Raw genomic sequence first — 15,540 nt, 5'->3', positions numbered from 1 at the left:
TCCCTCTTCATGGAAGCACAGCAGAACCCAGACCAAGTTCAAGCTGGGCTTTGGATAGCCCACACATCTTTACAGCCCAGCTGAGTGGCTGTCCCCTCCCGGAGGGCCATCAGCTGTCCCCTCCCCGAGGGCCATCAGCTGCCCCCTCCCCGAGGGCCATCAGCTGTCCCCTCCCGGAGGGCCATCAGCTGCCCCCTCCCCGAGGGCCATCAGCTGTCCCCTCCCCGAGGGCCATCAGCTGTCCCCTCCCCGAGGGCCATCAGCTGCCCTCTTCGTTGCTGAGCTGCAGCCAGAGCTCTCTGCTCAGCCGTGCCAGGTCTCCTTCCTCACCAGCTCTGTTCTGGGCCCTGGGGGGGTCTGCTCCTGTGCCTTCCTTCTTAAGGGAAGGGCTGAGGTGGGGGGATGACAACCTCTGGTGTCCCCTTGTTCCTTCCCCAGTGGCCACTCTGTCCCCTTCTCCATACCTGGAGATGGCCTTGCAGCCCCCCCACGATCTCCTGTCTCCCACTGAGTGGCCCTGCAGCCCCCTCCCCCATCCCGGGGACCCCTGTGTGGCAATGGCTGCACCGTGTCCCCCCCAAGTCCCATTCCCAGTCCCTTCCCGGGAGTGGCTCTTGGCCCCTTTGTCCTGTCCCAGGATGTCCTTAAAGCTTTACCTAGGGGTGTCCCATGTCCCATTCTGGGGTGTCCTGTCCCCTGCCCGGGGGCGTCCCCCATCCCCTCCCCGGGGGTGGCTCTTGGTCCCTTTGTCCCATCCCTGGGCAGCTCTGGAGTCCTCATCCCTTGACCTGAGGGGTCCTGGTTTGCATCTCGGGGGGGTTCCTTGTCCCCGCCACCGTGGGTGTCCCCAGTCCTCCACCTGGGGGGGTCTCCTACCTGGGGGGTGGTCCCCTGACCTAGGGAGGTGCTACTTTGAGGGGGGGAGGTCCCCTGCCCGGAGTAGGGAGGGGCCCTCTGCCCGGGGGTGTCCCCGCAGCCCCTCCTGCCCCTCGTGGGGGTGTCCCCGCAGCCCCTCGTGGGGGTGTCCCCGTCCCTGTCCCCTACCTGGGCTGCCGGTGCGGGTCCCTCCGTGCGCGGCGGGGACAGCGGGGAGGCAGAGCCAGCGCCCGGCATCACCGCCCCTTCCTCCCTCCCTCCTCCTCCTCCTCCTTCCTTCCTCCTCCCCCCTGCCTGCCCCACGGCCTCTGGCAGAGGGGAGGAGGGGACACAAGTCCTTGCGGTGCCACACACGTCCCCGTGGAGCCTCTTGGCATGCCCCATGGACCCCAGGATGCTTCACGGGACCCCAGGGTGCCTCATGGGCCCAAGGGGCTCCCACGTGTCCTTAGGGTGCCCCCCGAGCCCTCTGGCTGCCCCATGCACCCCAGGGTGCCCCCTGGCCCCTCGTGTGCCCCATGGCCCATTCAGGCCCCGGGGGGATGGTTGGTGATGCCCCTGCTGATGGCTGGAGGCTGGAGTGGGTGACCTTCAGAGGTCCCCTTCAGAGGTCCCCTCCCACCCAAACCAGTCTGGGACTGATTCATTCTATGCCCAGGCTGCCCCATGGACCTCCCTGCTTGGCCCAGGGTGGTCTCTACAGCCTTAGATGCCCTCAACAACCCCAGGGTGCCCCCTGTGCCTCCCCACATACCCCTGTGTGCCCCTGTACAGCCTCAGGTGGCCTCTGGGGTCTCAGACACCTCCAGGAGGTCCCACAGGGCAAGGGCCAGGCCCTGCACTTGGGTCACAACAACCCCAAGCACTGCCACAGCCTGGGGGCACAGTGGCTGGAAACTGCCTGGGGAAAAGGATCTGGGGGTGCTGGTGGATGGCTGAACAGGAGCCAGGCTGGGCCCAGGTGGCCAAGAAGGCCACCAGCATCCTGGCCTGGGTCACAGCCAGTGTGGGCAGCAGGGGCAGGGCAGGGAGGGTGCCCCTGGACTGGGCACTGCTGAGGCCACAGCTGGAGCACTGGGTTCAGATCTGGGCACCACAGGACAGGAGGCACTGAGGGGCTGGAGGGTGTGCAGAGAGGAGCAGCAAGGCTGGGGAGGGGTTTGGAGGGCATCACAGAGGAGTGGCTGAGGGAGCTGGGGGTGCTCAGTGTGGAGGAGGCTGAGGGGAGACCTCCTTGCCCTCTGCAGCTGCCTGAGAGGAGGCTGCAGGGAGGCTGGGCTTGGTCTCTCCTCCCAGGTAAGCAGCAACAGGATGAGAGGAAATGGCCTGAAGCTGTGCCAGGGGAGGGGTAGGTTGGACAGGAGGAACAATTTCTGTCCTGAGAGAGTGGTCAGGGGTTGGAAGAGGCTGCCCAGGGAGGTGGTGGAGTCCCCATCCCTGGAGGTGTTCTGGAAGCTGTAGCTGTGGTGCTGCAGGATGTGGTTCAGTGCTCCTGGCAGCTGGGTTAGGGTTGGACTCGATGCTCTTGGAGGTCTTTTCCAACCTCATTGACTCTATGATTCTGACACCCATTGTGTGCCCCTACAGCCCCCCAGATCTAGCCCCACCTGGCCCCACATGCCCCATAGACCCCGGGGTTGCCCCCCACAGCCCATTGTGCCCCACACTGCCCCAGGTCACTCCTCTGTCCCTCCCCAGCCACTGCTGGGGCTGCAGCCACAGCCACTGCTGGGGCTTCCCTCCCACCCCAGGCTGCACCCCCCTTTGCCAGGGTTGTTGCCCCATGGCATGGCACAACTGGCTGCAGGCAGGAGGGGAAACTGAGGCACAGAGACAGATCTCAGCTGGAGGCTCACCCCCTCCACACCTGAGTTTCCCTTCTCAGGGAGGAACTGCACCAACCACCTCCTCCCCAAGGCTGCCCCACGACCCTCCCCCAGCCCCCCAGCCCCCCAGGCACCCAGCTGGCTCTGCCCACTGCTGGTGCTGCACAAAACTTTATTTCCCAGGACCTCTGAGCCCCTGGAGGCCTCTGCACTGCAGCAGCAGGGCCCTGCAGCCACCAAGGACGGGGACATGTGCCAGTGCTCCATGTCCCCAGCGGCTCCACACCCCCATGGGGGCCCCTCAGAAACCAGGAGCCGTGTGAGTGTCCCCCCAGCCTCCCCCAGCCTGGGGGATGGGGCCCAGCACCTTCCAGGAGACCTTTCTCCTTTGTCCCCATGGGGGATCTGTGACAAGGAGGATTGGGGGTGCCAGGCAATGCCCCCCTGAGTTTCTGCTGCCCGGTTACAGCCCACAGCTTGTCAGGACGTGTCCTCCGAGCGCGATTTGGACGCCAGCTGCCTGTCCCTCTGCAGCTGCTGGGTGGAGTCCTGCAGGAGATCACAGAAACACCAAATTACAGACTGGGGAGGGCTGGAAGGGACCTCTGGAGCTCAGCCAGCCCAAGCCCTGCTCCAGCAGGGCACCCACAGCACCCTGCCCAGCAGCACAAGGCCCAGGGGGGGTTGGAAGCTCTCCACACCAGGAGACTCCACAACTTCTCTGGGCAGCCTGCTCCAGGGCTCAGCACCCTCACACCAAACAACTTTCTCCTCCTGGGGTCCAGTTGGTGCCCAGTGCCCCTTGGCCTGTCCCTGGGCACCACTGAGCAGAGTCTGGCCCCAGCCTCTTGCCCCCCACAGCTCCTTTAGCTCTTGCTGAGCATTGCTCAGCTGCCCTCTGGGGCTGCTCTTCTGCAGGCTCTCAGCCCCAGGGCTCTCAGCCTTTGCTGCTCCCAGAGCTGCTCCAGGCCCCCCAGCAGCTTCAGGGCCTCCCCTGTTCTCTCTCCAGTGGTTCCCTGTCCCTCTTGAACTGGGGAGCCCAGCCCTGGACCAAGGTCTCCAGATGTGGCCTAAGGAAGAGTAGGAGGAGAGGAGAACCTGCTGCCCACACTCTTCTTCCTGCTCCTCAGGACACCATTGGCCTTCTTAGCTATGAGAGCACAGTGCTGGCTCAGGGACAACTTCCTGTCCCCCAGCACTCCCAGGTGCATGGAGCAGGACCCCTCTAGCAGGTCCCCCCTCCCCTGTCCTGCTGCAGGAGGTTGTTCCCCCCCAGGGGCAGGACCCTACCCTTGCCCTGGTTGAACTTCATGCCCCACTCTGCAGCCTGGCCAGGTGTGACTGGATGGCAGCACAGCCTGGGGGGTGTCAGCCACTCAAGAGATGGAAGAGGAGAAGCAGAACGGTCTCCCCCCGCGGCCTGAGGCTGCCACCAGCCCTGGCAGTGACCTCCTCTCACCTGCTGCTGGCACACATCCAGCATGACGCTGGCATGGAGCAGGCACCAGAACTCTGCCAGCAGAGAGACGAGGACGTGGCAGACGTCCGGCCAGCGGCCAACGGTGAGGAGGAGGATGAAGAGGCCTCCCATGCGCACCAGCACCGTCTGGTAGGCGCTCTGCCGCGGGCCCTCTGCGGGGACACGGAGCCCAGCTCACAGCCCTGCCCAGTGCCACAGGGGTGCTGTGCCTAGAGCCCCAGGATGCCCCCCGTGCCCCCCTACAGACCCCCAGCATGGCACACACAGCCCCATATGCCCTATATACCCCCAGGTGCCCATAGAGCCCCAGGATACCCCCTGTACCCCTCCTACAGACCCCCAGGATGCCCCATGTGCCACTGTACACTCCCAGGATGATCTCTGTACCACCATACAACCCCAAATGCCCCACATGCCCCCAAGCACCCATAGGATGCCCTATGTGCCTGCTTACACCCCCAGGATGCCCCCTGTACCCCCACACAGACCCCCAGCATGGCACATACAGCCCCAGATGCCCCATGTGCCACTATACACCCCCAGGATATCCTCTGTACCACCATACAACCCCAAATGCCCCACATGCCCCCAAACACCCATAGGATGCCCTATGTGCCTGCTTATACCCCCAGGATGTCCCCTGTACCCCCATACAGCCCCAAATGCCCCATACACCCCCTATACACTCCCCAGGATGCCCCATGTGCCCATATACAGCGCCAGGATGCCCCCTGTACCCCCATACAGCCCCAGATGCCCCATACACCCCCTATACACTCCCCAGGATGCCCCATGTGCCCGTGTACAGCGCCAGGATGTCCCCTGTACCCCCATGCAGACCCCCAGCATGGCACATACAGCCCCAAATGCCCCATACACCCCCTATATACTGCCCAGGATGCTCCATGTGCCCCTAAACACCCCCAGGCCGCCCCCACACTGCCCCCTCCGCCCCAGCTCCGGGGCCGGGCTCCTGCTCGCCTTGCATGTGGATGACCAGCAGGGTGTAGCAGATGGTGAGCGGCGTCCAGAAGCGCACAGCCTCCAGCGTGGAGAGGAAGTCCCTGTTGATGAGCTCCACGGCAGCCAGGTCTGCCAGGGCGAAGGCGATGGCCAGGGCGTTGCGCAGCAGCCGGGGGATGCCGTGGCCGGAGGCCAGCAGCAGGAGGCAGACGCCGCAGTACCGCTCCCGGCTGTGCAGCTCGTAGAGGCTGCAGACGTGCCGGGCCAGGCGCCGGCTGTAGGCGGCCAGCAGCCCGGCCAGCCCCGCCGCCAGCGCCAGGTTGCAGGTGCCGTGGGGAGCCCCTTCCAGCAAGAAGCTGAGGCTGCAGGACATGCCGCAGGCCAGCGAGTACTGGCACAGCAGGTAGAGCTGGCTGCTGGGGGTGCCCTGCGGGAGAGCAGCTGTGAGCAGGCAGGGGACAGGCAGCTGCCAAGCAGTGCATGGCTCCCTCTGTGCTGCAGGCCCCTGTAACCTCCCCAGGTGCTGCATGCAGTGAAGGGATGCATGGCTGCCAAGCAATGCATGGCTCCCTCCGTGCTGCAGCCCTCTGTAACCCCCATGGATGCTGCCTGCAGTGAGGGGATGTGCAGCTGGCAAGTGATGCATGGCTCCCTCTGTGCTGCAGCCCCCTGTAACCCCCATGGGTACTGCATGAGTGCAGGGATGCATGGCTGCCAAGCAGTGCATGGCTCCCTCCATGCTGCAGCCCCCTGTAACCCCACAGGTGCTGCATGCAGTTGCACAGCCATGCATGCTCTTCTCCATCCCCTCTCCCTATGGATGTTGCCATGCAGCAAGGAGCTGCAGAGCTGCAAAGGCCATGCATGGTTCTCTCCATGCCAGCCACCCTCATCCTCCCAGCAGAGGCTGCGAAGCAGCAGGAGGATGCATTATTTGGGGCATCTGACCACCCTCATCCTCCCCACAGGTGTTGCATGCAGCAAGAGGATGCACAGTTGCAAAGCCATGCATGGTCTTCTGCAGCCCCTGTCCTCCCCACAGGTGTTGCAGATCTGCAGAAGGCTGCAGGGCTGCACAGTGACTCAAGGGCCCTCCCCATGCTGCACCCCCATGGGTGTCGCAAGCAGTGAGGGACTGCACAATTGCAAAGGCATGCAGTGCATGCAGAGCCATGCCTGGCATTCTCCATGCCAGCCATCCTCATCTTCCCTGCAGGTGTTGCATAGCTGCAAGGGGCTGCATGGCTGCAAGGTCAAAGCCATGCATAGTTTCTCCATGCCAGCCATCCTCATCCTCCCCACGGGTGTTCCAGAGCTGCAAGGGGCTGCAAAGCCATGCACGGTTTCCTCCACCCTACAGCCCCCCTAGCCCCACAGAGGCTGCATGCAGCGAGGAGCTGCAGGGCTGCGCAGCCACGCTCGATGCCCCCCCGGGCTGTGGCACACCTGCGGGGCACGGGCAGGCCCGCGGCTCCCTCCCGGCCGTGCCTCAGTTTCCCCGCCCCGGCTCACCTTGCGGAGGGACAGCAGCGTGGAGACTGCGCGCAGGGAGAACTCCAACACCACCAGCGCGGCCACTCGGGACCCCAGCAGCGCCAGCGCCGCGGTCAGCACCGCCACATGCAGCGGCTCCAGCGCGCCCCGCTGCGCACGGAGCGCCGCCTGCTGCGCCTGCCTCGCCGGGTCGCTGGGGACGGCACAGGGAACGCTGAGCGGGGCAGGATGTCCCCAGAAGGGGGGCGACAGCCTCAGAGACTCCCCACGCTGTGCTTTGAGAGGAGGGCGCAGCCTTTGCCCCGCTCAGGTGACCGCCAGCACCCATGGGTGCTGAGCGCCACCCACTTCCCCCTCCCCCAAAGTGGATCCCAAAGGCAGATCCCAGGGAGTCTCCCCAAAACGAGCCCCGCCGGGGAAGAGAGCGGCCGCTGCTTACTTCAGGCACTGGATGTAGAGATAAACCTTCATCAGGCTGCAGAGCACCGAGACGGCGCAGGCACCCACCAGCCCTGCGGGGAAAAGGCGGCAGCAGGTCACCGGCGTCCCCCGGGCTGGTCCCCGAGCTGTCCCCACGCCTCCCCCGGGGGGCTCTCACCTTGCAGCACCGAATCCAGCAGCGCCCAGCCCCACGCCAGCCCGGGCCACGCCGGCAGCCAGGACCCCAGAGAAAACATTTTGGGTGGACAGGAATCACGGCAGAGGCAGGCCCCGGCTCCAAGGTCCGCGGGGCGGAGGCTGGGAGCGGTCACCCCGGGCTAGTAAATCATTGCCGGGGCCAGCAAAGGCAGCTGGAGCTCAACTCCTCCGGCCCTGGGCTCCAGCTGCTCCACGGAGGGGAAGATGAGGGCGGGGAGAGTGATGCGGTGATGGGATGCACCTGGTGGAGCTGGGGACCACCAATATCTTTAACCCCCGCCGCCCAGCACCGCCGTTATCCTCCCCAGCCCGGAGAGAGTTCCCCGTGTTTCAGGTCCCGTTTACGGGGCACAGCCGCCCCCCACCAAACCTGCACCACCCCAAGGATCCCAAAACGACGCCAAAAAAATAGAAAAACCTCTTTATTGACGGCCACGGCGGGGCCGGGAGCTCGTCCTACGGCCCCGGGGGCTGCCGGTGCTGCACCATCTTCCTGAGCTCGTCCCAAAAGAAGAGGCTGAGGACGGTGTGGGGGCCGAGACGGAGGTAGACGGCGCCGATGCCCTTGTACAAGCCCAGCAACCCCTCTTTGCTGGAGATTTGCAGGATGCAATCCAAAAACCCGCGGTAGAGCTTGCCCTGGGGAGAGAGGAGCCGGCTGCGCACCCCTGCCGGATGCAGCCCCGCGCAGAGCCGCTCCGCGCCCCCCGCCCCTCCCGGTGCCCCAAACGGCCTTACCGTGCCGTCGGCCTCCACGGGCTGGTTGTACAGACGAGTGCTGATCACGTCGAAGGGCGTCATGGCCACCGCCACGGCCACGCCGCTCACCATGCCCCCCGCCAGCACCGCGGCCCAGCTGCCCTCCCGGAACCACTGCGGGCAGCGCCGGCTGTCAGCTCTTCGCCCCCGGGGGAAGGGGAGGCCGGCGGCGGCCGGCTCCAGCCCCGCTGCCCCTCACCTGGTGCTCGCAGACCCAGTCCTTGGCCGAGGTGAAGGTGGCGAGCTGGGCGGCCGAGCCCACGGCCACGCGGGGCACGGCCCCCGACACCCCCCGCCACAGCCCGGCCACGCCGTGCTGCTTGTAGATGCTCTTGAAAGCTGCGGAGATGTTCTGGGGGGAAGAGAGGGGAGTGATGTTCTGGGGGGCAAGAGAGGGGAGTGATGTTCTGGGGGGCAAGAGAGGGGAGTGGGCACGGTGGGAACGGTGCAGCCCACCCCTGCCCAACAAGCTCTGCTGCTCATCAGTGGCCCGAAACCACCACGGCTCTGGCTGGGTGACACCAGCCCCGAGGGGCTTCCAGCACTGCTGTCACCACTCCACGTCCCCCCCCCCCCCCGTTCTCACACCCCCTCCCTTGTCCTCACACCGTTATTAATAGCATCTCTAAGGGGCCGCGCTGCAAAACAGCTTTAAATACCCGGCGGCCAAAATAGCATCGGCCCTGCTGGGTCCTGGCACAAGCACAGCCAAGGTGCCACCGAATCCTGCGTCCCCCTCACGCCCCCCATCTCTGCTCACCTCATGGTTGTGCTGGTGACCCACAGCCAGTGCTGACAGTGTCTGGGCTTGGAGGTGGGTCTTGACCTGGGGGAAGGGGGGGTAATAATGATGGGTCATGAACTCCCCTCCCAAGCCCGTCGTGGGAGATGCTTTTGCCCCACTCCGTCTCTTCTTAGCAGCTTTTGAGGGTGTTTTGAGGCCCTCCAGCAAATGCGGGGTGCCCAGATGTGTTGCCAAGCAGCACCTCCGGACTTTGAACTCCATTTCCCCACACACCCCCTGCCCTAGGGCAAAGGGTCCCCATAAAAGCTTGCTGCAGTCACACTTTTGAGCTCTGTACCCCCAAACCTCCAAAAAAGAAGGAAAAACCACCTCAAGTTCCTTATGCTTGGTTTCCAGCGGGGGGAGGGGGGGCTGTAGATGAATTGGAAGGAAAAATAAGGGGGAGGGGGTGTGTGGGGTGGTCAATAGCATGCACAGAGCAGCCCCACATTGTTGGGGCGAAGCAAAGCAAAGCAGGGGAGAAGGATGCAGCGAGCTGCCGGCTCCAGGCTGTGGCACGGAGAAAGCTTTGAGGCCGGGAGGGGGAGGGGGCACCAAAATGCGAAGACTTGCAGGGCAGAGCGGCACTCACCAGGTACGCGGGGCTGCCCACGACGGCTCCCACGGCCCCGGCCACGGCCCCGGCGGCCACGGTCCCCCCGGGATAGCGAGTCCAGCCGGCGTCCTCGGCCAGCGAGTAGCAATAGAAGCGGACGCCGTTCATCAAGCCCTGGTAGAGGAGCCCGGCGGCCAGCCCCTTCTGCAGCCCCCGCAGCCCGTCCGCACGGTACACAGCCCCCACGGCCCGCAGGACCCCCCGGTAGGGCCGCGGGTAGGTGCCGGGGGGCTGCAACTCGCCCTGCAGCTGCAGCCGGGTTTTGACCACCTCCAGCGGGTTGGTGAGGACGCAGGCCAAGCACCCGGCCGCGGCTCCCAGCACCAAATCAACGGCCGGAGGGACCCCCCCGGGGGGCGAGCCCCGCGCCGCCCGGGGGCTGTTCTGGGGGGGGCAAGGGAGGTCCTGCAGCGAGGCCGGGGGGGTGCCGCGGATGGCTGCGAGCGCCCCGGCCCCAGCCGCCATGCAGCACCTGCCCGCGGGGGCGGCCCCGGCTCCACCTCCCACTCCCAGGCACTGCGGGGAAAACACGGTGGGGGGGCAGCGCCGCCTCCTGCCAGCCAGGCCTCCCCCACACCCCGAGTCCGAAACCTTCCTCCTCCCCAGGCCCAAAACAACCTCTCCCCCGGGCCCGATCCAACCCCCCCAGTCCTAAACTTCCTCTCGTCCCAGTCCCAGTCCAACCCCCCCCCAGTCCTAAACCTCCTCTCCCCCAGCCCCAATCCAAGCCTCCTCTTCCCAGTCCTAAACCCTCTCCCTCCCTCCCCAGTCCCTAAACAGCCTCTCCCCCAGCCCCAATCCAACCCCCCCAAGTCCTAAACCCCCTCCTCCCCAGGCCTAACCCTTCCCCCCCGCAGCCAGCCCCCAGTCCCACTGCCCCTTCCCAGGAGCACAGAAACCTCTCCCCCAGTGCCACTCCACCTCTCCCCCGGTCCCAGCGCAATCTCCTTTCCCAATCCTGCGCCTCCTCCCTCCCCGCTGCCCAACGCCCCCAGGCCGGGCAGGGGATGTGGGGCAAAGGTCTCTGTGCCCCCCCCCCCCCCGCGCTGCCCCCCCCCCGCGCGGCCGCTCCGCAGGGCCTCGCGCGCCCACGTGACCCGGAGCAGCCCCGCCGCAGACAGCGAAAAAAGCCTTTTTGTGCCCCAAAAGAGAAGGCGCCGAATGACAGCTCGGGGGGGTGGGTGGGGGTGGGGAGGGGGTGGCACACGCAGCCATCCAACCCCCAACTTCCATCCCAGTCAGCCCGGGGTGGGGGCTGGTAAGGCCTGGCCAACTCATTGCACTTGTGGCTGTGCTCTGCAGAGGGGGCTTGGGCCACCCCCTCTCCCCCTGCCCCTCCTGCCCCGGGGTTACCGAAGTGCTTTGAAATTGGAGCTTCCCAGGCTGAAAAGCTGGGGGGGAGGTGAGGGGTGGACCCTGTGTGGTGTCGCTGTTGTGTGTGCTCTTCCCCACCCCTCCAGCCCCCCAATTCCTACTTGTAGGGCTCCTTGGTAACTCCCCAGGGACCCAGCTGTACACCACAGAGCAGCTGCTTTGGTGATTCCCGAGGGCTGGAACTCCACAACATTCCCCACCTCCTCCCCCAGCCCTCCACTATCCTTCTGCAAACTCCAGGTCCCTCACTTTGACCCCAAAAGGCGAGGGAGGGGTAACAGGGGCACAGGTGATGGCCAGGGGCTGACCTTTTATTCCTTGTCTAGACTGGGAATATCCTCTGGATCCAGGGATAAAGGGGGGAGAAGGTGGAGTCTGGACACGTCCCTGTGGACATGCCCTGCCGCAGGGTTAATGCCCCTGGGGTTCAGTGAGGAGCTGGGGTGCCTGTCACAGAAGCACCCAGGTTGGAGCTCTCCTCGTAGGGCTTGTGCTGGAGGCCTCTCACCAGCCTCGTTGCCCTTCTCCTCACCTCTTCTACTCTCCCACCTCAACCTCTCCAATCCTGCCTCCAGTTCTGTGTCCCCTGCAGAAGAAGGACACAGAGCTGGTGGAGAGTCCAGAGGAGGTCACAGAGATGCTCCCAGGGCTGGAGCAGCTCTGCTGGGAGCACAGGCTGAGGGAGCTGGGGCTGTGCAGCCTGCAGAGGAGAAGGCTCCAGGGGGACCTCAGAGCTGCTGCCAGGACCTGAAGGGATCCTGCAGGAAGGCTGCAGAAGGACTTTTCCTGAGGGTGTCTGAGACAGGCCAAAGGGGGAAGGTTTGGAGCTGAGGAAGAAGTTCTTCAGTTGAGGGTGGTGAGACTCTGGAACAGGTTGCCCAGGGAGGCTGTGGCTGCCTCCTCCCTGGGGGTGTCGAAGGCCAGGCTGGATGAGGCCTTGAGCAGCTGAGTCTGGTTGAGAAGTTGGGGTAGATGATCTCCCAGGTCCCTTCCAACCTGAGCCACTCTAGGATTCTCCTTGCCCCAGAGTGAAGCTCCAGCATCACAGAGGGAGGAGGAGGAAGGGCCCAGCAGGGTGGGAACTCGTTGCAGGGCCAAAGCTGAGTTACCAATGAGCATTTATTTGGGGAGGGGCAGGAAGCAGAGGTCTGTACAGATACATTCAGTCAACGTTCGTTTCCTCCCAGAAAAAGGCCCCACGAAGGTATTGTACATGAGAAGGGCTCTCAGGGATTAATTATCATCATTATTATTATTATTATTTAAAAGCTGGGGCTGTGCCCCCAGGGGCTGGCTGTGGAGGGCAAGTGGTGACAGGTCCGTGCTGGCCTTGGACACAGTGAGCTGAGAAGATGAGGATGTGTCTGGTGGCAGCTGTGAGACCACATCCCTCAGGGCACCTGGAGAGCACCGGACTCCATCTCTCCTCTCTCCTCTCCCCCAGCACGTGGGGCCAGCAGCCAAACCTCAAACCAGCTTCTGAAATGCTGCTGAAACCCTGCGGGCAGAGCCGAGGCCGAAGTTTTGGCCCCGCTCCTTCCTCCTTGGCTTCAAATCTCACCGAGGAGCTGGGGAGTGGTTTGGTGATGTCTGGAGGCTCCCGGACAAGATCTCCTGGTGCTGGGAGCCGCCGGTGTGGCACTCGGTGATTGCATTAGCAAGGAGCAAACATGCACGGCAGCCACCTCCTGCTCCCCCCTGCGCCCCTGCCCTGCCCTAAACCGAACAACTCCTCAGTCCCGCTCCTCGCTGGGATGGGAGAGGCTCGCCCCCAGCCCGCTCCCACCCTCTCCCTCACTCCCAGTGGGGTTTTACTCTGCAAAAGGCAAACTGCTCTGCCCCGTGGCAGCCAGAGCTCCTGTACAAGGGAAGAGTCCGAGCTCAGCCTTGCCTGCAGCCTGGTGAAGCGTCCGGTCGCTGCGCGAACCGTGCTGGACCTCCCCGGCTCGGCGGGGAGCGGGCGCAGGGTCCCCGCCCGCAGGCACGGCCCTGCTGGGGACCAGTGGAGGGTTTGGGGTGCCGCAGGCAGATACAGGCCCTGGTCTCCAGCAGCGGGCCCCCATCAGTCGTCCCCTGCGCGGAGGCAGGGCTAGCACCAGGGGTCGCGCTCGGCCCGGCCGCGGCAGAGGCTGTCGCTGCGCTGCCAGGCGCTGCCGATCAGGCTCTGGGCGTCTTCGCATTTCTTCTTGACAGCGGCGTCCAGAATGGCCTTGTGCAGCAGCTCAACCTGCAACACAGCCCTGGGGTGGTCAGGAGGGGAGCCAACAACAGCTGCTGCTTCTCCTAGCTGTTAAAACCACCTCAGAAGCAGACAGGAAGGGCACCTGGGCCACAAACACAGGCAGTGGAGCTCGACCCAGGCTCCTCCCCGCTGCCCTCCCCGGCCCTGGCATGCCAGGGGCCTCCGGCTCTGAATCACACATCCTGCAGTCCTAAGGACACGGAGGAGCTCCAAGGCTCTCCTGCCCTTGTAGGAAAGCTGAGCTCACCCTGTGATGAGAAGCTCACCCATGCCTGCTTTGGAGAGCCCCATCCTTGCAGGAGGAAGGCTGCGACTCACCTGGTAGATGTTCCTCCAGGCGACGTTCAGCGCCGAGAGGAACCTCTCCAGTTCTGTAGTGCAACTAAAGTAGAGGACCCAAGGGGGCAGGAACTGTTTGCTGTCCTGAGCAAACTCCTAAACACCAAGAGAGAGGCTGGGAGTTACCACTGGGGTCCCTGCCCGGCGCCAGGCTGTCCAAGCCCCCAGCCCCACACCCACCAGGATGCAGTACTCCTTGCCAGCCTCGGTGGAGACCGCGGTGATGTCGGTGAGCTCCGCGGTGCCCAGCGAGCGGAAGAAGCTGGTCTGGCAGTCCTCGTGGCAGGTGAAGGCCTTCTCATCTGTCAGCACCAGGCAGCAGGGCACACAAGGCGTGGGGGCAACACCCTGGGGGATCACCTGCACAGGGTGGGCAAAAAGGGGTTAAAATCTGGCATGGTGGAGCCTCAACTCCACGGGGAAGCCCTTGGGAGGAAAGCGCCTGCTCCATCTCTGCCAGACATCCCCTCGCCTGTTGGCAGCTCCATGCCAAGCCCCAGAGGGGCTCTGGGAGAAGGGAGGGGTTGATACAGCCATGTCTGCGGGGGGTCTGTCCCTGGCTCACCCCCTTGGAGACAGCCTGGCAGAAGTACTGCATCCAGTCGGCCATGTCCTCCTCGTTGTCGGCGCTCAGCTCCAGCGAGGGCCTGTCCGTCAGGATCACCTGGAAGGAGTGGGGCCGGTCGGTGGTGTTGGAGCGCCGGCACCCCCCGCACTGCTCGCCGCTGGGAGAGAGGGGGGAGGATGGAAATCAGCAGGGAACAGCCTTTGCCTGCCCCGCCCCCTCCCCTCCTTCCCCAGCCCTGCCATCCCCTGCAGTTACTCCCAGGATGGACTCCATCTCTGCACATGGTGGCAGAGCCAGAGCTGAGCATGGAGGCTGCCCAGCGTGGCTCTTGGCAGGGGTCCTCCAGACGCCCACTCCCCATCGAAGGGTGGGCTTGGCTTCCAAAAACCCAGAGGGAATGAGCCCAGCTCCAGCTCTATGCACTGCAGCCAAAGCAAATGGGCATCTGTGCCCAGCCAGCAGCAAGCAGGGAGTCCTGCAGCGGGGACTGGATCTGCACCTCCCTGAACGTCCCCAGGAGCTCCTGCTCCCCAGTTCCCTGCCCAGTGTGGGTGCTGTGTCCTCACCCCATGTTGATGGAGAGCAGGGGGGTGACGTCCGTGCGGTCTGGGTACTGGTACAGGATCCCATTGCTGCCGTGTGGGGAGATGAGAGAGGTAGCAACTGGAGTCAGCTCAGCTCCAGCAGCTGCACAGCCCCCCCCTGCCCTGTCCCACCGCCCCTGCTGCCCTCTCCTTTACCCACGCAGCCCCACGGCCCTGCTGCTGGGCAACCACAGCTGGGTGGCTTTAGTGTGCCCAGGACGAGTCCCCTCCACCTCCCAGGGCGGCAAACCGATGCCAGCACCTTCTCCAACAAGCCCTGGCTGAGCCCAGCCCCAGCTCCCAGCCCTGGTACCCACCTGAGCACCACGAAGCAGGTCTTCCACTGCTCCTTGCCCAGGTAGGAGGTGCCAGCCTTGTAGTGCAGGACGCCGTCCTTGGTGACCGCGCTGGAGCTGCAGCTGCCGCCGGGGGGTCCCAGCGCCTCCTCCATGGGGTCCTCCCAGTGCACCAGGCCGTAGAAACGCACGACCACGTCGCAGGCCTGAGGCAGTGAGGGGGAGAAGTCAGCAGCAGGGAGTCTCCCAGGCCCCCCCACACCACGTACAGGGATGGCCAAGGTCTCCAAACCCACCTCACACTTGGACTCCTGGGCCACGAACTTGGCAAGTGCCAGTTTCTCCATGGTGGCATCGGTGAGCACGCTGGGGTAGGGGGGCTCCCGGCACCCTTTGATCATGGCTGACTTCAAGGAGACCAGGAAGAACCTGGGAGGGAGACAGATCTCTGATGAGGCCAGGGCAAACAACCCTCCTCTCCCTCACACACTCTCATGCCAGAAGGGCTTCCCTTCAACCTGGGCCTCTGGTCTTCCAGACCAAAGGGTCTCAAGATCAACCTAGGGACCAAAGAGTCTCAAGATCAACCTAGGGACCAAAGAGAGGGGCTGCAAAATCTGAGCTCCAGGAAGGAGCCAGCTGGGACTGGAGGTCAGAGAATCATAGAATGGGCTGGGCTGGAAGGGACCTCCAAAGCTAA

General features: G+C 64.6%; 3 protein-coding genes across 4 annotated transcripts in view; all 3 read right to left on the bottom strand.

Annotated features, from left to right (window-relative positions):
- Positions 1–2,868: 2,868 nt before the first annotated feature.
- TMEM82 (transmembrane protein 82) lies at positions 2,869–7,330 on the bottom strand. Its single transcript, XM_054175845.1, has 6 exons — positions 7,238–7,330; positions 7,079–7,151; positions 6,658–6,832; positions 5,164–5,572; positions 4,162–4,334; positions 2,869–3,251 (listed from the first exon to the last, which is right to left on the bottom strand). Exons 1-6 carry the CDS (start codon positions 7,314–7,316, stop codon positions 3,183–3,185), a joined length of 978 nt encoding a protein of 325 aa, XP_054031820.1. The 5' UTR covers positions 7,317–7,330; the 3' UTR covers positions 2,869–3,182.
- A 100-nt stretch (positions 7,331–7,430) lies between these two features.
- On the bottom strand, positions 7,431–10,072 carry SLC25A34 (solute carrier family 25 member 34). Of its 2 annotated transcripts, XM_054175844.1 has the most exons (6): positions 9,414–10,072; positions 8,798–8,863; positions 8,237–8,389; positions 8,017–8,151; positions 7,697–7,917; positions 7,431–7,528 (listed from the first exon to the last, which is right to left on the bottom strand). In XM_054175844.1, exons 1-5 carry the CDS (start codon positions 9,900–9,902, stop codon positions 7,735–7,737), a joined length of 1,026 nt encoding a protein of 341 aa, XP_054031819.1. In that variant the 5' UTR covers positions 9,903–10,072; the 3' UTR covers positions 7,431–7,528; positions 7,697–7,734. The 2 variants fall into 2 exon arrangements, with proteins under 2 accessions (XP_054031819.1, XP_054031818.1); XM_054175843.1 differs by having other exon boundaries at positions 7,697–8,151.
- A 2,773-nt stretch (positions 10,073–12,845) lies between these two features.
- Positions 12,846–15,540, bottom strand: part of PLEKHM2 (pleckstrin homology and RUN domain containing M2) — a 41,436-nt gene continuing 38,741 nt past the window's right edge. Inside the window, exons 14-20 of the mRNA XM_054175758.1 lie at positions 15,137–15,269; positions 14,862–15,046; positions 14,527–14,592; positions 13,958–14,117; positions 13,573–13,752; positions 13,372–13,488; positions 12,846–13,038 (exon numbers count right to left, since the gene is read on the bottom strand). Coding sequence (XP_054031733.1) covers positions 12,901–13,038; positions 13,372–13,488; positions 13,573–13,752; positions 13,958–14,117; positions 14,527–14,592; positions 14,862–15,046; positions 15,137–15,269 — 979 coding nt within the window. The 3' untranslated portion in view covers positions 12,846–12,900. The remainder of the gene's footprint in view (positions 13,039–13,371; positions 13,489–13,572; positions 13,753–13,957; positions 14,118–14,526; positions 14,593–14,861; positions 15,047–15,136; positions 15,270–15,540) is intronic.

This window comes from Dryobates pubescens, chromosome 33 (genome assembly GCF_014839835.1).
Source record: "Dryobates pubescens isolate bDryPub1 chromosome 33, bDryPub1.pri, whole genome shotgun sequence".
NCBI classification, from domain to species: domain Eukaryota; kingdom Metazoa; phylum Chordata; class Aves; order Piciformes; family Picidae; genus Dryobates; species Dryobates pubescens.
Note: the sequence above shows the minus strand (reverse complement) of the source record. Positions and strands in the feature narration are given on the sequence as shown.

Coding starts and splice junctions, on each gene's coding strand:
- TMEM82 (XM_054175845.1), bottom strand. CDS start 7,316: ATGTTTTCTCTGGGGTCCTGGCTGCCGGCGTGGCCCGGGCTGGCGTGG. Junction 6,833..7,078: donor CTCTACATCCAGTGCCTGAA/GTAAGCAGCGGC, acceptor TGCCGTCCCCAG/CGACCCGGCGAGGCAGGCGC. Junction 5,573..6,657: donor CGCTGCTGTCCCTCCGCAAG/GTGAGCCGGGGC, acceptor GCTCTCCCGCAG/GGCACCCCCAGCAGCCAGCT.
- SLC25A34 (XM_054175843.1), bottom strand. CDS start 9,902: ATGGCGGCTGGGGCCGGGGCGCTCGCAGCCATCCGCGGCACCCCCCCG. Junction 8,864..9,413: donor TGGGCAGCCCCGCGTACCTG/GTGAGTGCCGCT, acceptor CCCTTCCCCCAG/GTCAAGACCCACCTCCAAGC. Junction 8,390..8,797: donor GTCACCAGCACAACCATGAG/GTGAGCAGAGAT, acceptor TCTTCCCCCCAG/AACATCTCCGCAGCTTTCAA.